This window comes from Chiloscyllium plagiosum, chromosome 19 (assembly GCF_004010195.1).
Source record: "Chiloscyllium plagiosum isolate BGI_BamShark_2017 chromosome 19, ASM401019v2, whole genome shotgun sequence".
In the NCBI taxonomy this organism is placed as follows: domain Eukaryota; kingdom Metazoa; phylum Chordata; class Chondrichthyes; order Orectolobiformes; family Hemiscylliidae; genus Chiloscyllium; species Chiloscyllium plagiosum.
The window spans coordinates 61,501,813-61,525,983 of record NC_057728.1 but is presented as its reverse complement, the minus strand read 5'-3'; the positions used below and the strand labels follow the sequence as shown (position 1 = coordinate 61,525,983).

At 40.9% G+C, this 24,171-nt stretch overlaps 1 protein-coding gene across 3 annotated transcripts in view; it reads right to left on the bottom strand.

Annotated features, from left to right (window-relative positions):
* Nucleotides 1–735: 735 nt before the first annotated feature.
* The window catches only part of LOC122559316 (sodium-coupled neutral amino acid transporter 1-like), a 68,433-nt gene continuing 44,997 nt past the window's right edge, over nt 736–24,171 (bottom strand). For all 3 annotated transcript variants that reach the window (XM_043708674.1, XM_043708675.1, XM_043708676.1), the window contains 11 exons: nt 23,354–23,446; nt 16,955–17,033; nt 15,088–15,170; nt 11,151–11,209; nt 10,141–10,251; nt 8,651–8,730; nt 8,466–8,566; nt 5,904–6,022; nt 4,450–4,591; nt 4,232–4,329; nt 736–2,242 (listed from right to left, as the gene is read on the bottom strand). In XM_043708674.1, coding sequence (XP_043564609.1) covers nt 2,120–2,242; nt 4,232–4,329; nt 4,450–4,591; nt 5,904–6,022; nt 8,466–8,566; nt 8,651–8,730; nt 10,141–10,251; nt 11,151–11,209; nt 15,088–15,170; nt 16,955–17,033; nt 23,354–23,446 — 1,088 coding nt within the window. In that variant the 3' untranslated portion in view covers nt 736–2,119. The remainder of the gene's footprint in view (nt 2,243–4,231; nt 4,330–4,449; nt 4,592–5,903; nt 6,023–8,465; nt 8,567–8,650; nt 8,731–10,140; nt 10,252–11,150; nt 11,210–15,087; nt 15,171–16,954; nt 17,034–23,353; nt 23,447–24,171) is intronic.

The window sequence follows — 24,171 nt, the reverse complement described above, 5'->3', positions numbered from 1 at the left end:
CTGATTTTATACACACTGTAACATGAACAGTATACTGAGTTCAGTAGAAAGTTGTTTCAAAGTGAATATTGCTTCATGTAAATTAAAAAAATACAGATTTATACTTTAATCTAAGTCACAGGTGCAGAACATTTAAATTCAGCAGTCATAATGCATCACAGGGTTGTGCGATGTCTAAATCAGTCCTTGTGTTAAAATGATCTTCAACCTGGTGTCTCAACTGATATTAAGGCCAAGATTGTTAGTACAGAAATTATTTTTCAACACAGTGTTTCTCAAATTGGAGTATCACAACCACCTTCTCAAGGACAATTAACAATCACACTCATGTACAAATAAAGAAAATTGACACAAAAATAATAATTAATATCAGGAGAAAAACTGTAGACAGTGAAAGCGTCTGCAGCATTATATTTGAGATAAATGAGTTCGGAGCAGCTGGATGAGGAGACAATGGCCTAAAGGTATTAGTGCTGGACTTTTAATCCAGAGAGTCAGGTAATGTTCTGGGGACCCAGGTTCAAATCCCACCATGACTGATGATGGCATTTGAATTCAATTTTAAAAATCTGGAATTAAGGGTCTAATGATGACCATGAATCAATTGTCAATTGTCGGACAAACCCATCTGGCTCACTAATGTTTTTCAAGGAAGGAAACTGCCATCCTTACCTGGTCTGGCCTACATGTAACTCCAGACCCACAGCAATGTGGTTGACACTTAACTGCCCTCTGGGCAATTAGGGATGGGCAATAAATGCTGGCCTGGCCAGACACACCCTCATCCTGTCAATGAATAAAAACAAAACTCCTTCAACAGAAGTTTTGATAGATATGTTCAAAATCATGAGGGGTCTAGACTCAGTAGACAGAATGAAACTGTTTCAATCAGTGAAAAGTTTGAGAATCTGTTTGGACTGTTAAAAGAAAGAAGAGACAACATGAAGAGAAACACAGTGAGTGGATAGGATCTGGAATGTGCTGCCTGAGATTGTGGTGGAGGCAGGTTCTAAGAGGAATTAGGTCTGAAGAAAAACTGCAGGGCCACAGAGAATGGGCAAAGGAGTAGGTCCAGATCAGCTGCTCTTTTAGAGAACCATTACAAACATGAATGGCCAAGACTGTAAGACACCAGAGCAGAAGTAGGCTATTCAGCCCATCAAGCATGCTTTGCTGTTCAATGAGATCATGATTGATCTGGTAATCCTCAACTCCACTTTCTGCCTTTTCCATATAAGCCATGATGCCCTTCCTGATATGAAATCTATATCCACCTTGAACATAAAAACATTAAAACACTATGCAGTAAGGAATTCTACAGATTCACTCCCCTCAGAGAAGAAATTTCTCCTCATCTCTGTTTTAAATGTGTGATCCCCTTATTCTGAACTTATTCCCTTTGGTCCTAGATTCTTTCACTTTTCCAAATGACCTCTTTCTGTGCCACAGTCATTCTAGGTTTAACAATGGAGCAATTCAGTAAGAGGCAAATAATAATCCAGAAAATGCTCTTGTCCCCACCAATATTACAAAGAGAGGCACTTATGAGAAATGTATTAAGTTATTGTGTAGCAGGACGTAATTTCAACCATGTTTTATTATTGAGTCCTGTTACAATTAAGGTAGGACGATTTCTCCAAAGCACAACAATGTGCCAAATTAAAATAGATAATAGAGAGGCTGGGCAGAAAGGTTTAGGCTTTGTATTAGTTCCAAAGAAATTAAATCCATTTCTAAAAAGCCTAATCAAGATGAAATAATCTGCTAAAAAGCAGGAAAATAATCCAAGAAATACATTGACAGTTAGAGTTTCGGGAAATACTGGACACTCCAAGGAGCTCTTTAGCAAGTTCGAATTTAATAGTGGAAATCCTTTTTTTAAAAAAAAGTCATGCAATTTTGAGACAAGGGCAAAACTAAAATTTACTTATCGTTGTCCATCTATGAAGACAGCAGCTTCAGAAGTGTACGATCACATTATCCAAATTTTAATAGGGCTGTCTTTTCTTGCAATGACCTTTGTGCAAAAAAAAACTGAGAAGTGTCATAACCTCTGATGATCCAAACAATGCCTTGTACTGCCGAGAAAGCTTGCCTTGTCTTCATCCCGTTACTAATATCAGTGTTGGCCAGAACAGCTGCCTGTGCTGGTGTTGTTGCTGCTTCTTTTGTTCCATTCAACAAAGATCAATGGTACAGTGACGAACATGAATATTATCCCAACAGCTAGAAAAGCCATAGCCTGGATAAAGTAAAAGTTCACAGGTAAATTACCTCTCATTCACTGAAGTAAGTGATGGTCAGTATTTAAATCATCAGCAGCATGCATTTCTGAGAGATGTGCCAGATGCCACTCTGCTAGGATTTGCAGATTTGATATTTTAGCAGAGTGAGCATTAAGAGCATCAATTGCTAGCATCATCAGTAAGATGCCAGCGCACAACGTTCAATCATTGCAAAATGCTATTAATACAGCTTTATGATAACATATATGGGGAGGTGATGGCCTACTGGTATTATCATTTGACTATTAATCCAGACACCCACGTAATATCCTGGGGACTTAGGTTCAAATCCCTCCATGGCAGATGGTGGGATAAACCTGGAATAAAGGGATCAATGCTGACCATTGCTGATTGTCAGAAAATCTCATCCGGTTCACTGATGTCCTGTAGGGAAAGAAACTGCTGGATTACAGGTGACTGCAGACTCATAGCAACGTGGCTGACTTTGGGCAGTTAGGGAAGGGCATTAAATGCTGACTTAGCCAGTGATGGCCACATTCCAGAAACAAATTTGAAAAATCATTTCGGCCTAAACAACAAAGACAAACCCATTGCAAGAAACATGTCAATGTGGATTCTAAATAATTAACCTGTAGCATTTGTTGTGCTATCTATTCCAAAAAATCTCGACAATTTCTCCCATCAAATACTCACTGGGTTGAAAACTCAAGAATTGATCCAATATCACATGTTGGACTGCAGCATCTATTCAGCACACAATACAGCTCAGAATGGATTATAAGGTACCAGCATGGTTCCCACCACTGGGGCCAAAGGGAGGTGCTAACTTGCTTCAGTTGTCAGGCTGACCCTTGGCTAATTCTCCTCAGCAGTAAACGATAAAGTGGCTGCTATCCCATCAATGACACATGAAGAGTTGATGGCCAATTGGAAGGCCTGTAGCTCAACAGTGCCACCGGGAATGGTGGCCACTACTGGAGCTACACTTGGTGGTTGAGATTGCACTGAGGGCCTTTGCGAGGGAAAACAGGATTGATGAGGCAGATCGCAACCTCGCTACAGGCAGGAGCAGGCATTGCTCTCTGGGAAGTGGGGTAGAATCATAGAACACCAAGTGTGGAAATAGGCCATTCAGCCTATCGAGTCCACAGTGACCCTCCGAAAAGCATCCTACCCAGACCCACAAGTAATTCAGCTAGCCTGCACAGCTGTGGATTTTGGGTGGAAACTGGAGAAAATCCATGCAGATGTGGGAAGAATGTGAGTGAGTGAGAGTGTGTGTGCGTGCATGTGTGTAAGTCTGAGAGTGAGAGATCCTCCCACCTGCCAGAGGTTCTAAAGTCATAATAAAAAACCGGGAGAGAGGGAGAAGAGATCCTTAATTGGTCACTGATGTGCTTTAATTTAGTTTTGAACAAGCTTTCCCACTGCTAATGTGAAAGTAAGTTAGGAGAATGTTGAGCATATCAGCCACCACCTTCCTGCCTCTACCCATACACTGAACCCCCTGTTGTTTAAGCTAGATATGTCTCAATTGCCTGCAAGGTAAAGTCCTACCAGATCAGAAAGCTGCTCTCTCATTAGAAAGGGGGAGTGTGTGTGTGTGTGAGACTTCTGGTAGTTTAACCTGAGGTTCCCCAAATCTCTAGTGAGAGAAAAGATTGAGAGTCCTTAAGGGTAACCTCAGCTGGTGTGGGAATTGAACCCACACTATCAGCATCATTCATCATCACTACGCAGCCCACTGAGCTAGCTAGCCCCCTATTAACTGTGAGACATATACAGTGGATTCCTGCTTTAGCTGCAGAACAGCTTTCCTCTTCTTCAGACAGGATGGTTGCACTGCAAAAGGTCGGCACTCAGAAGAAGGAAGGTGCAAGGAGAAGCAGGCTTGTGATACAAGTATTTTTCAGAACGAACTAGGCAGCAATGTTAACATGCATAAATCTTAAAATTGATGAACACATAATATCAAATATACATACCCCTTTTCTTTGCCAGCTGTTTTGAGGCTCATTCTTTACAAGTTTTAAATATAAGGATGCAGGAAGAATGAAGATCAGCATGTTAGCCGAAGTCGAGCCTGTACCACAGAAAAGACAGATCATTTGAAAGGTTTATTAAACACAGCACAATGAAAATGAAATTAAGTTACTCAAAACATTGTGAAGCAGCATACACTAAAATAGATACTTCAACTTACCAATAACAGCAAATACATCCATTATCGATGGAATGTATATAACCAAAAGGCTGCTACCAGTGAGAAGAAAGAATGTAATAATAAAGTGATGGAGCCATCGGAATTTCCCCTTTAACACCAACAAGACAATTGAAGAGCGGACCTGTGCAAATAAAAATAACACCTGCATTTAGCAAATTCTATTAAGATAATCAGTAGCACAGCCAACTACCTTCAATTCAGTCTCTCTCAGAGATGTACAGCATGGAAACAAATACTATTGTCCAACTCAGCATGACGACCAGATATCCTAAATAAATCTAGTCCCATCTGCCAGTATTTGGCCCATATCCCTCCAAACCCTTCCTATTCACATACCCATTTAGATGCCTTTTAATTGCTGAAATTGTACTACTTCCTCTGGCAGCTCACTCCATACACGCACACCCTCTGCATGAAAAAGTTGCCCCTTTAGGTCCCTTTTAAACTTTTCCCATCTCACCTTAAATATAAGCCTTCTAGTTCTAGATTCCCCTACCCCAGGAAAAAGACCTTATCTATTGACCCTATCCATGCCTCTCATGATTTTATAAACCTCTATAAGATCACACCTCAGCCTCCAACACTCCAGAGAAAATAGCCCCAGCCTATTCAGCCTTTTCCTATAACTCAATACCTCCAACCCTGGCACATGCTTGTAAATCTTTTCTAATTCTTTCAAATTTGACAACATCCTTTTGCTAGCAGGGAGACCAAAACTGAAAGCAGTATTCCAAAAGTGGTCTCAGCAATGTCCCATAGAGCCGCAACAGCACCTAGATGGGTATATGAACAGGAAGGGTTTGGAGGAATATGGGCTGGGTGCTGTCAGGTGGAACTAGATTGAGTTGGGATACCTGGTCAGCATGGACGGGTTGGACCGAAGGGTCTGTTTCTGTGCTGTACATCTCTATGATTCTATAACATGAAACCCTAACTCCTATATTCAATGCTCTAATCAATGAAGACAAGTGTACCAAATGTCCTCTTCATCCTGTTTAACTGTGACAGATATTTGGTAAATGAGGGAGTCAAGAATTAAGGGAGGAATGAGGAAAATGCAATTGAGACCACAAGTAATTGGCTATGGTCTTACTGAATGGCCAAATTATTTGCACCTAAGTCCTATGTTCTGAAAAGGAGTTACATTGAACTTGAAATGTTAACTGTTTCTCTTTCTGTAGATAGCAGCAGACTGAATTTCTCCAACATTCTCTGTGAGACTGTGGATATACTGAGTGTGAAATACCAGCTGCAAATTACACCATATATAAAGAGCTGCATTGCTGAAGCATCACAGTTGAAGGCTATCCGACAGAATGATGCTTTTTGTGGGAATGCAAAGGGAAAGGAATCTGAGGACCACTGTTGATTTTGGAACAAATTTTTTAAGACAAAATTGATCAAATGATTTAAATTTAACAGGTAATACTCACTGTGAACAGAAGGACTGGAACAGTTAGAACTACAGCTGTTATTACAGCCAAGCGAAGTATCAAAATGAGTTTGTCACCATGATCACGGTAAGATAAAAGCAGCTCCTCATTAACCGTGTCTGTGAGGAAAGAAAAAGTAACCAGGTGTATAATTATTTCTTGTTGTCATTGGCTTGTTTATCGATTTCCAAACAAACCTAGGAAATATTGCAGTATCATTCTCGTTATTATTGTTTCATAATTTATTACCAATCTCCTACTTCCAGGATCAATTAAATGAATCACACCCATTACGAAAGAAATATGAATACTGTTTTGGTTACATACTGAGTCAGCTTTTAAAGTAATGGGGGAAAACAAAAATAATGTCAGTCCGATTACTTTCTGTCTTGTGTTTAAGATAAGAATACTGAGATTTTGAACATCCTGAGGACAGTTGTTCGGATGGATCACATGGCAGAATCCAGACCTTGGGGTCACAGTTTAAAAATCAAGGTTTACCCATTTAAAACAGTGATGAGAGAGAAAGAAAATTATTTTGGAAAGTTATGAGTGTTTTGAGTCCTTTCCTCAAATAGCAGTGGATGCAGAGCCTTTAAATATTTTTACAGTAGCAGTAGATAGAATCTTGGTGAGTAAGGGAATGAAAAATTGTTGGGGACATGCAAATATGTAGAGTTGAGAGTTAAATCAGATCAGCCATGACCCTGCTGAAGGGAGAATCAGCCTTTAAAAGGCTGTGTGCCCTCCTCTTGTACCTTGTTCTTATATTTTCATCTCAACAACATTTCAAAGTAAAGTACTGGCCTCCCATAACCTCAAACAAACCATCATCCTTATGATAAGACAATAAGATTAGGAACAGAATTAGGCCATTCAGCCCATCGAGTCTGCTCCACGTTTCATCATTGCTGATATATTTCTCGAACACATTCTCCTGCCTTCTCCCTGTAACCATTCATCCCCTTACTAATCAAGAAGCTATCCATCTTTGGCTTAAATACACTCATTAACGTGGCCTCCGTAGTCTTCTGTGACATGGAGTTCCACATATTCTGGCTGGATAAATTCCTCCTCATCTCAGTTCTAAAGGGTCATTCCCTTCACTCTCAGGCCATGCCCTCAGGTCCTAGCCTCTAATACTAGTAGAAACATCTTCTCCACGTCCACTGTGCCCTGGCCTCTCAGTATTTTTTTAGTTTCAATGATATTAACTCTTAGCTCCTTCACAACTCTACCACACCCTCACTGTAAAAATTGTAGGCAAACTGAAATCCAATCTTTTCAGGAAAATAAATATACACTTTTTGTTCAGAACTGATTAATTTGGAAAACTGAATAATCTGACAAAGTAATTGAAGCGTGCCTAGATGGAGGCAGTAATGAGTCATTCTGATGCTTGCTTTTGAACTAAAGCTGATGCCATTTCAATTCCCCGCAGGAGTTAAACTTTAGCATCTTGACTGACTCTGCTGTGATGTTGAGCAATAGTGGAATGCAGTGGTGGTGTTGGAAATCATTTTACAATCTTTCAAGATTTAATGAAATCATGATAATGTCTCAACAGCAATTCAATTTATAGGCAGGGGAGCTCGGGTAATACAAACTAAAAGGGACATGAACAGAGAAAATTTAGAAGGTGGACTGGGTGGGGGGGGATGGGGGCAAATGCTGCAATAAAGGCACAGGCTATGAAAGCAAGGAGGACATGCCAAACCTTGAGAAAACAATGATTTGGCCTCAGCTGGACTACTATGTACAATGTTTGGTGCTGCACCTAGGATGGATACGAAGTCTTTCGAGATATCTAAGAAGAAACTGACGAGAATAATTTGAGGCACCTCAATTATTTGAATAGATTGGACAGCCTGATTGACTTGTCTCAAAGGGAAGGCTGAGAAGAGACTTAACAGAATTATTCAAAAATCATGTAAAATACAGACAGAACAGGTTGGGAGAAACTTCCCATGAACACAAGGGTCAAGAATCAGAAGATGCTGATTTAAGATGATAGGCAAAGAAGCAATGATGATAAGAGAATATATTTTCATGCAGATTAGGATCAGGAATGCAGATGCCCGAGGAGGGGAAAGCAAATTCAATCATAGTTTTCTAAGGGGAACTGGACAAGCACTTTGAGAGGAATTGCGAAAGTGGAGGGCAAAAGGGAAGGGACAGGGGAGTGAGTCTGACTCAGCTACATTTGCAGAGAGACAGCATAAGCAGAATGGCCCAATGGTCTCCTTTGCTTTAACCATCTTCTGGTTCCAGGAATGAAAACAAAAATTGCTGGAAAAGCTCAGCAGGTCTGGCAGCATTTGTGGAGAGAAATCAGAGTTAATGTTTCGGGTCTGGTGACCTATCCTCTGAGGTGTCCACAGAACGTTCTGAAGAAGGGTCACCAGACCCGATACATTAACTCTAATTTCTCTCCACAGCTGCTGCACCTGCTGAGATTTTCCAGCAATTCCTGTTTTTGTTTCTGATTTCCAGCATCCACAGTTCTGTCAGTTTTGTCTGATTTCAGGACTTTGAATCTGGGCAAAATATATGAACACTTACTGTAGAAGGTCAGGTACCCAAATATTGCTGTAAGCAGGTAGATGGCAAACATTGAGAAGAAGGATATCGTTGAAACAACCTGCATTTTTTTGCATGTGTGACTGAAAAACAAAAATATTCAATTTATACTCAAGGCCACTAGTCACAAATTCATATTAAATACATTTTTAACTGAATATACTTACTCTTTAAGCTCACGATAGATGGGCAGTACTGACGGATGACAGACAAAGGCAAAGGCCATAGTGGGCAAAGCATAAACTGTCTGGAAAATAAAACAACAATTCAAATTGACATATAAATACTAACCAAAATCAACTACAAAATAAGCTTAAAAGATTACAAAACATCTGAGTGTGCGCACACACACACACACACATTTCAACAGAAAACACTGTACTGTTGGGAATATTTTAAACTGAACAAGTTGTTTAATTCATTTTGGGAAAAATGGGTACTGGCACACGTTCTGTCAAATCATTCAAAATTAACCACCCACCAGGGGCAGATGAAGGGCCGAGGGCTATCAGTGCTGGATTGTTAAACCGGTGATCCAGGGACCTGGGTTTGAATCCGACCACGGCAGATGGTGGAATTTGAATTCAATAAATATCTGGAATTAGGGGTATGATGCTGACCATGAAGCGATTGCTGATTGTTGGAAAGAACCCATCCAGTTCACTAATGTCCTTTAAGCAAGCAAACTACCGTCCTTACCTGGTCTGGCCTACATGTGATTCCAGACCCACAGCAGTGCGATTGACTCTTAACTCTGGGATCTATTTAGGGATGGGCAATAAATGTCATCTCGCTGGTGACACACTCATCACAAAACTACAACTAGTAAGAAGCCAGCACTGATATACTCAATTTGCAAGCTGTCGGGGGGTGGGGGGGGGAGCAAGCTGGGGGGGGGGGGGGGGGGGAGGCGCTAGGGCACAGAAACATAGATATAAGATTAAATGTATGTGATTTAGCAGAGTGAGGAAAAAGAAGGGTTATGAAGTTTATGTTACATTATATTGTCAACATTTGTAACTTCTTGTTCTTCAGTGATTACCAGCAATCTGCTCGAAGATCTTTTCCAGCACCAGTTTGGAGCTGAGGTCTGCAGGATACAAAGGAGTCCTGCAGATTAACTATCCAAGTGCCCCCCTCTCCCCCACACAATTTTTGTCTTGTGTGTGGCCTATTCATTTGAAGCTGGATTGTTTTTAATTTTGTTGTACAACCGGCCCATCAGTAGCATTTTAAAGGGGATAACTTCTGAGTTGCTTGCTTCCAGGTTGCTACACCCCAATGCATAAGGAACATTGTTTGCTACTCATTCATTTTGCCCTGTCTTCCTCTACACGTGTTGATATAACATTCATAATCGTAAAAATTACAGCGAGATCTCCCAACACGTCTTATTGCAATGGCAACATAGTCATGGAGTTGTATATCACGGAAACAGACCCTTCGGTCAAACTCACCCATGCTGATCAGATATCCTAAATTAATCAAGTACCATTTGCCAGCATTTGGCCCATATCCCTCTAAACCTTTCCTATTCTTGTACGCAATATGTACTCTTAGTATTGGGAATACCTAATGATATTACTTTAGGAAAAGAAACCCTGGCATTCTTTCAAGTTCAAACAATTATCAAGTAATGGAAGCAAAAGACTGATACCTTATCATTCCAGACAAAATATTCTGGTGTACACGTAATTGTACAAACAAGGTCCGTAATATTAGTTGATACTGAAGTATCGCAGGAAAGTTGTGTCTGTTTGTAGATAACCTGAAATCAAGGAAAACAATCACCGTTTTTTAATGTTAATAAGCACAATTGTCTAAATGCATTTAACGCTAATCAATCTAGATATCTACTATATATATATTCCATTGCCATTTTCCAACTTTTCAAGTAACATATTTTTGAGGTGTGGTCTTACAACAAAGTGATACAAATAATATGTTATAAATGTTGGAAACCTAAAATATAAATAGAGTCCAAGTAGCAAATTATTTCTGACTTGCAATGTTAATCCTGTTTTTCCTCCCTCCTCAGTTGTTGCCAGTAATTGCAGTGTCTCCAGCTCAAGCTACTTCAGATTAGAGTTGAGGAGCTGGACTTGGAGCGACAGACATTGCACTGCAAGGGGAAAGGGAAACCCGAAACCTGGACACTTTGTTCCAGGAGGCAATCACACTCCAAAAGTTAGGCCTTTCAAAGGCCCTCCTGAAGAAGGGCTTATGCCCGAAATGTCGATTCTCCTGTTCCTTGGATGCTACCTGACCTGCTGCGCTTTTCCAGCAACACATTTTCAGCTCTGATCTCCAGCATCTGCAGACCTCATTTTCTCTCTTTCAAAGGGTGAAAGTGAGACAGGCATGGGGACCCAAGGGGCAGCTTTTGAGGAGCCTCTGTCTCTGTAATTATCCAACATTATGGTATTCTTGTAAGCTATGTGGACAAGAATGGGGACTATAGAGAGGATGAGCAAACTGACCACGGCACTGGGAGCCATTCAAGTTGAGGCAGAAAATAACAATGTAGCCATGATCTCATTGAATGACATGAGATGGACTAAATGGCCACTTCTGCTCCTATGTCTTCTAGTCTTATTTCTAGCACTTTCTGTTTTTATTTATAACAACGTAGTTGGTTTAACTGAATGACATAGAATTATTACTTACAACAATTAGGAAGAAAATCATACATGCGAGTGAAAATCCACTTGTGTATCCAAGGTACCCTAAAAAACAGGAGAAGACATTATTTTCAATATTGGCACAATCTACAACAGAAAGATAAAGAAAGAGATTGGTCTTCATATCCTGAAGTATCTTTCCATCAAAAGAAGAATTGCAGCAATATTTATATCCCTTGAAGTTTAAGAGATTAAAAGAAGTTAAAAAATGCTACTACTTTTTGGCCCTGCAAAGCTCAAAGCTCAGATATCACAAAGTAATAATCAATAATCTTCTCAACCATTTCACATTCTCCACCTTGATGCCCTTGGCACCACTGAAACCTTTATCTGATTTGCTTTAATTCATTTATTGCCACGTGTATATTGTTGGAGGAGAAAGTGAGGGCTGCAGATGCTGGAGATCAGAGCTGAAAATGTGTTGCTGGAAAAGCGCAGCAGGTCAGGCAGCATCCAAGGAACAGGAGAATCGATGTTTCGGGCATAAGGATTCCTGAAGAAGGCCTTATGCCCGAAACATGTATATTGTTACAAAGTACAGTGAAAAGTGTTGTATACTATCACCACTCTCGGGCACCATCTTCAAACACAGAAAAATAAACCAATACATAGAAATATAAAGGCAGAAAAATGAAGAAATAAAGAGCACATCCTTCTTGCCAAGTGCTCTGTTGTGGGCCGTGGGCCTGGTAGCCAGGCACAAGTTATCTTTACTTTATTTCCTCCTATCATGGTTGGTTCCATTAGCATGGCCAATCCCTCAGACCCAAGCAAATCTAGTGTATAACCAATTCTGCCATCCATCTGCAGATCTATCCTGATCACTTAAAAATGTTTCCAATCGCAAAAGTGGAAAGGAAATATATGGCAGAGAGGAAGGTTTGGCAGGGACCGAGAGGAAGGAGAAAGGAAAGAGAAGTAACAGGATTGGGTCTGCAACGACAACTACAAGATATATGTCAAGGTACAGAAAGAGTGCATTTACACAGGACACCCTACAATGCTTATTTACACAGAACATCCTCCAATGTTTCATCCTTAACATTTGTAGCTGACTAATTTTGCTTCTTAATCGAGTTCCAAACTAAATTTTACTAACAATGGCATGAATGATGGTTACTCTTTTTCTTTTTGGTGATTTTGAATTGCCTACAACAATAGAACAACTTCTCATTCTGCTCTGATCAACTGTAATACTGCCTTGATGTGACACCTCATCTGAAAGATGACCCCTCCACCAATGTGGACTGCACTACAACATCCCTCAAGACAACACCAACATATCGATCTAAAAGATTCTCAACTCCAGAGCAGAATTTCAACCACAAACCTCTGTCTCAGTGGCAAAATGTCAACAATATCTAAGCTGACAATGAATGCGACATAAGGAGAGGGATTTCCAGATTTGGTTCAGATACATACCTTGCTACAGATTAAATGCAAGCAGATCAGGTGGAGAGTTTACATTTTTAATCAGAATATTCAGATGTGGCTTTGACAATTCGTTGGTGGAGGCCTGAAGGTAGGTTGGTAATTTGTATTCAATCTTCCAAAGACGGAGGGTGAGTGATTGAGCCGAAACAAAAAATCTTATCAAAAGAAACAATCTAAATTAAATTTAAAATATGAGAACTTTATGGGTGAGGTTTGTGGCACGTTGATCCCTGGTAGTCACCAGGTTTCACAATCTTTCCCCAATATTCCTCACTTCCTCATCTCTTCTGTTACTGTGATTAGAAAAATATTAGAATAACAGACTGAGCGGTCCCTACTTCAGGTTTGACTCACATTTGAACTCTTCGCAAGAATGAGAGAGTGGAAATTTAACTTCCATCAGATTTCAACATGAACAGGATGGTCTGATTGAAATATACTTGGAGGTTATTAATACGTTGGAAATTGGAGTGCGGGCCTCATCTGCACACGGTGATTGGGGATAGGTGAAATGAAAGAGAAAGACACTGGGCTGGCAGAATCCCACAACATTTTTGTGAGGGTAAGAGCTCAAAAATGACAGCAAGAGTTATATTTGCCTGTGTGTACACTAATTTCACAACAAAGTTCTAAAAATGGCATTAGGGCTTTGCTTTGCATATTCAAGTATATTTTCAGTCACTGCACTTTGAGCAACTAGGCTCTTCCAGAGGAAACCGTGCTTTATCACAAACCAAAATCTACAACTCCAAACCTAACTTTTCACCCAAAAGTGGTCAAAATAAGGTTGAAGTTAAGTTTGGTAAGTTAGCAGAATGCCATTTAATGGAGACCTAAAGTTAACTGTGTTCATCGTTTTTCCAAGAACTCAGCAGCATAGGAGTGACCATCTCCCAAATTATACAATTTCCTAAATCGTAACTTAACCTTATAATCGTCAGTTCTATTTTGAAGTTGATTGAGGGCGGTATGGTGGCTCAGTGGTTAGCACTGCTACCTCACAGCACCAGGAACCCGGCTTCAATTGCAGCCTTGCGTGACTGTCTGTGTGGAGTTTACACATTGTCCTGTGTCTGCGTGGGTTTCCTCCCACAGTCCAAAGATATGCAGATTAGGCGGATTGGCCATGCTAAATTGCCCTGTATAATTCAGGAGTGTGCATGCTAGGTGGATAAACCATGGTAAATTGTGGGGTTTTGGGGGTACAGCGGGGGCTGGATCTGGGTAAGATGCTTTTCAGAGGTTCAGTTTAGACTTGATGGGCTGAATGACCGCTTTCTGCACTATAGGGATGCTATGATAACATCACCACTATTTCCTTCCCCTTCACTTCCTGCCAGTTTCTCATCTTGAAAATGGAATTAAAGTTAGCAACATTCACACCCTCTTTCTCCAATGCTTCTACCAACTTCATGTGAGCCAAAGCAGTAAACAATACCAATTCCATCTGATTGAAGTAATATTGAAATTTATATTGCACATAGCCAAATCCAAACCACATTGACTCAGGATTTACCAGCAATCACTGACTAGCACTCCTGTGTGATTTTTTTTCTGTCCCTCTGTGCACAGGACACAGAGACTAGTTGGAGTCTCTCCCACTCTGACGGAGGTCAGCTAGATTAAGGATCAGGTTGGGTGAATTAAGGATGTCCATATATTGGAAACAGTTCAAAGAAGGCTTACTAGACTGGAATGTGCAGATTGCTTTGTGAGGACAGGTTAGACAGGCTAAGCTTTTTCCTCTGGAGTTCAGAAGGGTTACGATTAACTTAACTGAAACTAAAAAGATGCTGAGGGGATTAAAACAAAACAAAGAACTGCGGATGCTGGAAATCTGAAACAAAAACAGAAACTGTTGGAGAAACACAGTTCTGAAGAACAATCACTGGACTCAAAGTATTAATTGCTTTTCCTCCACAGATGGCTGCCAGATCTGTGAGTTTCTCCAGCAATTTCTGTTTAAAATCCTGAGGGGACTCGACTGGTTGGGTGTCAAGAGGATGTTTCCTGTTGTGGGAGAATCTGGGACTAGGGGTATAGTTTAAAAATAGGGGGTCGCCCATTTAAGAGAGAGATGAGGGAACATTTTTTTCTCCCATAAGAGTTTGGAATTCCCTTCCTCAAAAGGCAGTGAATGCAGAATCTTTAAATATCTTTCAGGCAGAGATAGAGAGATTCTTGATGACCATGGGGATGAAAGATTATCAGGGGATATGCATGAACGTAGAGTCAAAATCAGATCAGCCATAATCTCATTGAATGGTGGAGCAGGCTCAAAGGACCATGTGACCTACTCTCATTCTTTACTCACGTGTACTCAATGAGCTATCATACAAGCCCCAAACTGAAGCCCATTAATTGACACAGGGGTAATGTTTACCGTGTATATGCTATTCTGAGGAATCATGCTCAATTATCGTAATAAATTTGTCTTCACTTCCACAGATAAATTGAAATATGTTACTGCTGAGACATTAGACACTTACCTATATTCCTGAATAGACACAAGGGCAGAATGATGATTAAAGTCACAAGTATAACAAGGTTACGGTCAATCAAATACCATGCTCTGAAAATAAAATAAAAGAGGGTATTAATAACTGACTGCTATCCTTCTTCAAACACTTACAGACGTGCTCATTTGCAAATTGAGAAACTGTTAATAGCTAGCTAGCACACAGAAGATCTTTTTAAAGGTGTGCAATGTATTGAATGGTTCTGATATAGAAATTAAAGACAAACTGTTACCTTCGCCAGAGGATTGGGAATCAGAGAACACAGACTTTACAGTAATTGGTCAAAAAAACAGAAGTGTCATGACCAATTCCAATCCCAAAATCAGTACCATCAAGAAGGACAACGGCAACAGATATTCAAGAACACTACTCCCTTTAAGTTCCCTCCAAGCCTCTGACAAAGTGCCCCACAAGAGGCAGTTAAGTAAGAGCCCATGGTGTTAGGGGCAAGGTACCAGCACGGATAGAGGATTGGCTGACTGGCAGAAGACAGAGAGTGGGGATAAAGGAGTCTTTTTAGGATGGCAGCCAGGAACTAGTGGAGTTCTGCAGGGGTCAGTGTTGGGACTGCAACTATTCATATTATACATTAATGATCTGGATGAAGGAACTGAGGGCATTGTTGCTAGATTTGCAGATGACACAAAGCTAGATGGAGGGCAGGTCATGTTAAAGAAGCAGTGGGGCTACAGAAAGACTTGGACAGGCTAAGAGAGTGGGCAAAGAAGTGGGAGATGGAACCAATGTGACAAAGTGTGAGGTTATGCACTTTGGTAGGAAGAATAGAGATGTGAATTATTTTCTAAATGGGGTAAAGGTTCAGAAATCTGAGACACAAAGGGGTTTGGGAGTCCCAGTTCAGGATTCTCTTAAGGTTATTATGCAGGTTCAGTTGTCAGTTAGGAAGGCAAATACAGTGTTAGCATTCATTTCACGAGGGCTAGAATACAATATCAGGGATGTACTACCGAGGCTGTACAGGCTCTGGTCAGACCACATTTGGAATACTGTAAGCAGTTTTGGGTGCTGTATCTAGGGAAGGATGTGTTGGATTAGAACTGGTGCATGGGAGGTTTACAAGAATGATCCTGGGGATGAAGGGCTGATCATTTGAGGAGCAGTTGAGAACTCTGGTTAAGTACTCAATGGATTTAAGAATGAGGGGAATCTAATGGAAGCTTACAGAATACTGAGAGGCTAAGGTAGAGTGGAAATGGAGAAGATCTTTCCATTAGTAGTAGAGACTAGGACCCAAAAGCACAGTCTTAAGAGAGAACAGATGATCCTTTAGAAATGAGATGAGGAGGAATTTCTTCAGCCAGGTGATGAGTCTGTAGGATCCATTACTGCAGAAGGCTGTGGCGGCCAAGTCAGCGAGTGTGTTTAAGACGAGATGGGTTATTGATTAGAAAGAGATCAATAGTTACAGGAAGAAGACAGGGGAATGAGAAAAATATTAGCCATGTTGGAATAGCAAACTTGATGGGCTGAATGGCCTAATTCTGCTCCTTTATTAAATGGTCTGAGACACTCATCATCCTGACTTGGAAATTTGTTAGCCATGATGTTGAAGAGCCGGTGTTGGACTGGGATGAACAGAGTTAAAACTCACACAACACCAGGTAATAATCCAACAGATTTATTTGGAAGTACAAGCTTTCGGAGCATTACTCCTTAATTAGGTGTGTGTGTGTCCTAAATTATTAACAATACAAGTTATGTTGTAAAACCTGTATAATGACTCCACCAATCTTACTTGTTGCTTTTTATGTCAGTGGCATTACTGAAGCTACTTCCTTTATTGAATTTGCAGATTAAACAAATAAAGTGTACTTACTCAGAACTGTCTTGACCTGTAAAGGATTGGATGACCTCAGGTAGTTCTTTCTTGACAACAAACAGGTAACTCAAGATGGCTAAAGTAAATGGAGGATGACTTTAAAATATGAACATTTGAAATAGGAGGAGATGTAGGCCCCTTGGGCCCTTCAAGCCTGATCTGCTGTTCAATAAGATCACAGCTGACATGTTTGTGCTTTGAATGCCATATTTCCACTTTTCCTCAATATCTTTTGATGCCCTTGATGAACAAAAATCTATCTACTGCTGTCTTAAAAATATTCAATGGTCTCCATCACTTTCTGAAGTAGTTCCAGATTCACACAACTCACAAAGAGAAAAACAATTCTCTTCATCTGTTTTAACAGGACAGCCTCTAAGTTTTAAACCTCATAGTTCTGGACTCACCCACAAGAGGAAACATTCTTTCAGAACACTCCTTTCAGGATTTCATTTACTTCCATCAAGTCAGCCCACACTCTTCGTAGCTCCAGTGGTTACAACATCAGTCTGTCTAACCTTTCCTTATTTGACAAATGGCTCAATCTAGTTATCAATATAGAAAGCTTCCTCTCAACCACTTCCAAATGCATTTAGATCTTTCCTTAAATAAGGAGACCAAAACTGCACACAGTATTTGAGGGTGTAGTCTCACTAATGCCCTTTAGAACTGAAGCATAACACTCTTACTCTCACAGGCCCCAACAGATTATAAGAGCAGGGAGGTCATGTGTATAAATTTGATTTGGGCACAGCTGGAGTATTGTGTGCAGCTCTGGTTGCCACACTATGTGATTACATTGGAGGGGGTGCAGAGGACATTCACTAGGATGTTGTTTGGGATGATGTACTTTAACTGTGAAGAGAGGCTGGATAAGTTTGGGTTGTTTTGTTGTTTTCTTTGAAGCAGAGAAGGTTGAGGGGGTCCTCATATAGATGTCGGTGATTACGAGAGACTCAGAGAGTGGATACAAAGCAACTGTTTCCTTAGTTGAAGAGCCAGTAACAAGGGGCACACCTTTTAGGGAAAAGACAGAAAGTTCAGAGGGGAGTTAAGGAAATGTTTTTCATCCAGAGGGTGGTGGGGACCTGGTATGCAATACATGGGACAATATTTGAAGTAGGAAACCTCACAACCTTGAAAATATACTTAGATGAGCACTTGAAATGTCACAATGTTCAAGACTACAGGCTTGGTGCTGGACGAGAGTAGATTTAGCATACTTTTGTCAGTACAGTCTCAATGGGCTGAAGGGCCTCTGTATGACTCTATGGTTAATACCAGACAGTGTTCCATTAGTCTTCTTAACTACTTGCTTACATTTTTGAAATTCATACTTGAACAATTAGATCTTTTCTCAAATCAAAACTCTCCGCTTATTTTGCTACAGAAAATATTCTGCTTTTTAGACTCTTCTACCAAAGTGAATGACTTTATATTTTCTCACATCGTACTCTATTGGCCAAATCTTTGCCCAACCTTTCTAAATTCATCTGCACTTCTCTTACGTCCTGTTCCACAACATATTTTCCTAACCATCTTCAAATGTAACAATTGTGTCTTTGGTCCCCCATTTAAGTCATTGATATAAATTGTCAAAGGTTGAAGCCCCAGCACAGACCTCTGTGGACTCCACAGAGCTCTGATAAAGAGTCATCTAGATTTCAAACGTTAGTTTGTTTTCTCTCCATAGATGCTACCTGATCCAGAGTGATCTCCAGCATTTGTTATTTTCAGTAGAGATTCCAGCAGCTGCAGTAATTTGCTCCTACTTTGTGTAATATGCTTTATGTGGAAACTTTTCAAACACATTCTGAAAATCCAAACACAGTATGTCTACAGACACAGAATATATTACTCCTTCAAGTAATTCCAATATATTAGTTAAACATGATTTCCCTTTCACAACTTCATGCTAACTCTTCCGGATTACTTTCAGCTTTTCTAATTGCCCAATTGGAACTTCCTTAATCATCAGTTTGAACACCACACCCACAACAGGCATCAAGCTAACTGGCTTAAATTTTGAAGGCTTCTGCCATAGAGTCATAGAGATGTACAGCACGGAAACAGACCCTTCAGTCCAACTCATCCATGCCAATCAGATATCCTCAGTTAATCTAGTCCCATTTGCCAGCACTTGGCCCATAACCCTCTGAACTCTTCCTATTCATGTATCCATCCAAATGCCTTTTAAATGTTGCAATTGTACCAGCTTCTCCTACTTCCTCTGGCAGCTCATTCCACACACACACACCATTCTCTGTGCGATAAAGTTGCCCCTTATGTCCTTTTCATATCTTTCCCTTCTCACCTTAAACCTATGCCCTCTAGTTCTGGACTCCCCCACCCCAGGAAAAAGACTTTGTTTATTTACCCTATCCCCCATGTCCCTCATGATTTTATAAACCTCTATAAGGTCACCCCTCAGCCTCCGGTGCTCCAGAGAAAACTGACACAGTCTATTCAGTCTCTCCCTGCAGCTGAAACCCACCAATCCTGGCAACATCCTTGTAAATTCTTTCTGAATCCTTTCATATTTCACAACATCCTTCCTATAGGAGGGAGACCAGAAGTGCACACAATATTCCAAAAGTGGCCTAACCTATGCCCTGTACAGCACAACATGACCTCCCAACTCCTATAGGAAAGCATACCAGATGCCTTCGTCCTTGAATTGAAGAGTTATATTAAATTCTTTGTAATCTGATGGAACATCTTTAGAATCCTATGAAGTTTGGAAATTAACCTCAATGCATCTATTACCTTATTAGCCATTTTTGAAAAATATCCTAGGATGAAATTCATCAGGACCTTGGGACTTGTCAACCCTCAGTTTACACCGTTTGCTCAACATCTCTGGTGATTACAGTTTCACAATTTGCTCTCTCTCTCTTCCACTTTCTGATTTACAGGTTTTACTGGAATACTATTTATAATCCCTATAGTGAATCAGAAGCAAAACATTTGTTCACTTCATGCCCATTTCCTTCTTATCTACTACTAATTCCTCATTTTCAAATTCACTTTATCATAGAACCATAGAATCCCTACAGTGTGAAAACAGGCCCTTCAGGCAAACAAGTCCACACCGACTCGCCAAAGGCTATCCCACCCAAACCCATTCCCCATTACTCTACATTTACCCCTGACTACTGTGCTTAACCTACACATTCCTGGACACTCTGGGCAATTTAGCATGGCCAATTCACCCAGCCTGCAATCTTTGGATTGAGGGAGGAGACCGGAACACCTGGAGAAAACCCATGCAGACACGGGAAGAATGTGTAAACTCCACATAGTCACCCGAGGGTGGAATCGAATCCGGGTCCCAGCGCTGTGAGGCAGCAGTGCTAACCACTGAGCCACCATGCTACCCCATGCTTACTGAGCCACCATACTTACTCTTTTCCTTTTTAAAGGGTGTTCTGCTATAATGCAACAATTGTGTTCCTCTGTGACCTCACACTGTAGAAAATTGTGCTATAGAAAACTGCTCTTGATAATCGCGCTGCAGAAGGACACTACAGCAAATCACTATACCTGGTCAGTAGAAACTTCACATTATCCAAACACTTATCAATCACATTACAGCCAATTCGCGTTGACGAAACACGCATTATACCATAACGACCTGTATGTTTAGAAACTCTTGCTATCTGTTTTAACATTTCTAGCTAGCTTCATCTTGTAGTCTAATTTATTCTCTTGATTTACTCGTTATTTATGTTCTGTCCACCCATCTGACCTGCCACCCACTTTGTGCAATTATGTTTTTTCCATAAGTTTGATGCCTTCTTTAAATTCTTTAATAAACCATGGATGGTTAGTCCTTCTGTTAGAGTTTTTCTTTACAGCGCCAGAGACCCGGGTTCAATTCCCACCTCAGGCGATTGTGTGGAGTTTGCACATTCTCGCTGTGTCTGTGTGGGTTTCCTCTGGATGCTCCGGTTTCCTCCCACAGTCCAAAAATGTGCAGGTTAGGTGAATTGGCCATGCTAAATTGCCTGTAGTGCTAGGTGAAGGGGTAAATGTAGGGGAATAGGACTGGGTGGGTTGCGCTTCAGCGGGTCGGTGTGGACTTGCTGGGCCGAAGGGCCTGTTTCCACACTATAATTAATCTAATCTATGGGCGGCACAGTGGCACAATGGGCGGCACGGTGGGACAATGGGTGGCACAGTGGCACAGTGGTTAGCACTGCTGCCTCACAGCGCCAGAGACCCGGGTTCAATTCCCGCCTCAGGCGACTGACTGTGTGGAGTTTGCACATTCTCCCCGTGTCTGCATGGGTTTCCTCCCACAGTCCAAACATGTGCAGGTTAGGTGAATTGGCCATGCTAAATTGCCCATAGTGTTAGGTGAAGGGGTAAATGTAGGGGTATGGGTCTGGGTGGGTGGCGGGTAGGTGTGGACTTGTTGGGCCGAAAGGCCTGTTTCCACACTGTAAATAATCTAATCTAATTATAAAATATCTCTTAAATATCTGCCATTGTCTCTCTATTGATCTACCCCCCAGCCTAGTATCGCAGTCATTCAACTTTTGTGTCCACATCGTTGCTCTTATTTAAGTTTAAAATACTTTTCTCCCTAGCAAACCAAATATAGACCTCAAACATACTGTGGTTGCTAGCTAAGGTTGCTTTCATTGTGATATCATTACATAATTCTGTCAGGTTAAATCCCACTACCATTGAGTTAGGCGTTGGGAGGTCATGTTGAGGTTGCATAGGTCGTTGGTGAGGCCACTTTTAGAGTAATATGTACATTTCTGGTTGCCCTGCTATAGGAAGCATATTATTAAATTGGAGAAAAGATTTACCAGGCTGTTGCAAGGGCTGGAGGGTTTGAATTATAAGGACAAGCTGGAACGTCTTTCACTGGAGCGTGGGAGGTTGAGGGTTGACCTTATAGAGGCTCATAAAATAATGAGGGACATAGATAAGGTGAATAGCAAATATTTTTTCTCTAGTGTGGAGTTGTTTAAAACTAGAGGGAATATTTTTAAAGTGAGAGGAAAAGATTTAAAAGGGACCTGAAGGGCAACTTTTCATATGCAGGAATGTATGTGAATGACTCTATGAGGGCGTGGATAGGGTGAATATCCAAGGTCTTTCTTCCAGCGTACAGGAGTCTAAAACTAGAGGGTACAGATTTAAGGTAACAGGGGAAAGATTTAAAAGGGACTAAAGGGGCATTTTTTTCATGCAGAGGGTGTGTGTGTATGGAATGAACTGCAGAAGGAAGTGAAGATGTAGGTACTGTTCCAACATTGAAAAGACATTTAGATAGGTACATGAATAGGAAAGGTTCAGAGGGATATGGGCTAAATGTAGGCAAATGGGATTAGTTTAGTTTGGGAAACTTGGTCAGCATGGACGAGTTGGACTGAAGGGTCTGTTCCTGTGCTGTATGACTCTCTTCCCTCATTTACATTCATAAAGACAGACAACATGGAAACAGACCCTTCTGTCTAACTCATCCATGCCAACTCGATATCCTAACTTAAAGTAGTCCCACTTGACAGCATTTGGCCCATATCCCTCTAAACCCTTTCTGTCCATATACCCATCCAGATGCCTTCTAAATGTTGTTATTGTACCAGCCTGCACCATTTCCTCCGACAGCTCATTCCATTCACACATCAACCTCTGTGTGAAAAACTTGCCCCTTAGATCCCTTTTAAATCTTTCCCCTCTTAAACTTAAGCCTCTAGGTTTGGACACGGCTGCCCTGGGCAAAAGACTTTGGTTAGTTACCCTATCTACGCCACTCATAGAGGCATTGAGTTACACAGTAAGGGAACAGACCCCATTGGTCCAACCTTCTATACAGTCACCCCTCAGCCTCCGACACTCGAGAAAAAAACTCAGCCTATTCAGCCTCTCCGTAGAGCTCAAATCCTCCAAACTTGGCATCATCCTTGTAAATCTATTCTCAACCCTTTCAAGTTGCACAACATCCATTCTATAGCAGGGAGCCCAGAAATGAATGCAGTACTCCAAAAGTGGGCTAACCAACGCTCTGTCCAACTGCAACATGTCCTCCCAACTCCTTTACTGAATGCACTGATCAATAAAGGCAAGCATGTCAAACGCCTTCTTCACTATCCTGTCTACCTGCAACTCCACTTTCAAGGAACTATGAACCCGCACTCCCAGGTCTCTCTGTTCGGCAACACTCCCCAGGACCTTACCATTAAAAGTATAAGTCGTGACTTGCCTTTCCAAAATGCAGCACCTCACATTCATATAGATTAAACTCCATCTGCCCCTCCTAAATTCAGATGCAAGAAAGCCTTTGATGTGCCATGGAGAGAATGTGAAATCATAGCACAATGATCAGCAGACTAAAACCAAACTGAGCAACTGAAGATCTGAATATTAATTCTCTATTACCTCCAATATTCTGTAGTGACGTTGATCCAAATACTGCTAATTTCCCAGGTCTGCCAAATGCATGTTGTCCCAGTGTTTCATAAACCATGGAACCTAAAAGAAGAACATACATTGATCGAAAATTTTAAATGTTTGATATTAAATATGAAAGTGTTTAGATAATTTTCTTCGACAATTAGCTGCTTCAGCTTTATTACTAAGATCTTAAGATATAGGAACAGGAACAGTCTGTTTGGTCCTACAGCCATTCAATAGGATTATGGCCGATAAGCTCTTATTGATGTCATGTTGTGACTTATTATACTTTTTTATTTACATTATTGACACCTTATTATACAGTTAATATATATAAAACAGCTCTACATTTCAACAATTCCATTAAGACTAGTGAAAAATATGCCTTTCCCCCATTTTACCAAAAGAGTGGCTCACTGTGTCTTGGGAAAACACAAAAATGCATAATAAGTAAAATTTATTACTAGTCACAGAGGGAACGGTCTTTGCGGAAGGCAGAAAGGGGTGGGGAGGGAAATATATTCCTGGTGGTGGGGTCTGTTTGGAGGTGGCGGAAATGTCGGCGGATGATTTGGTTTATGCAAAGGTTGGTAGGGTGGAAGGTGAGCAGGTCCACGCCCCCCTACAACACACCCTCCCATCCTGGCACTTTCCCCTGACACCGCAGGAACTGTAAAACCTGTGCCCACACCTCCTCCCTCACCTCCATCCAAGGCCCCAAAGGAGCTTTCCACATCCATCAAAGTTTTACCTGCACATCCACCAATATCATTTATTGTATCCGTTGCTCACGATGCGGTCTC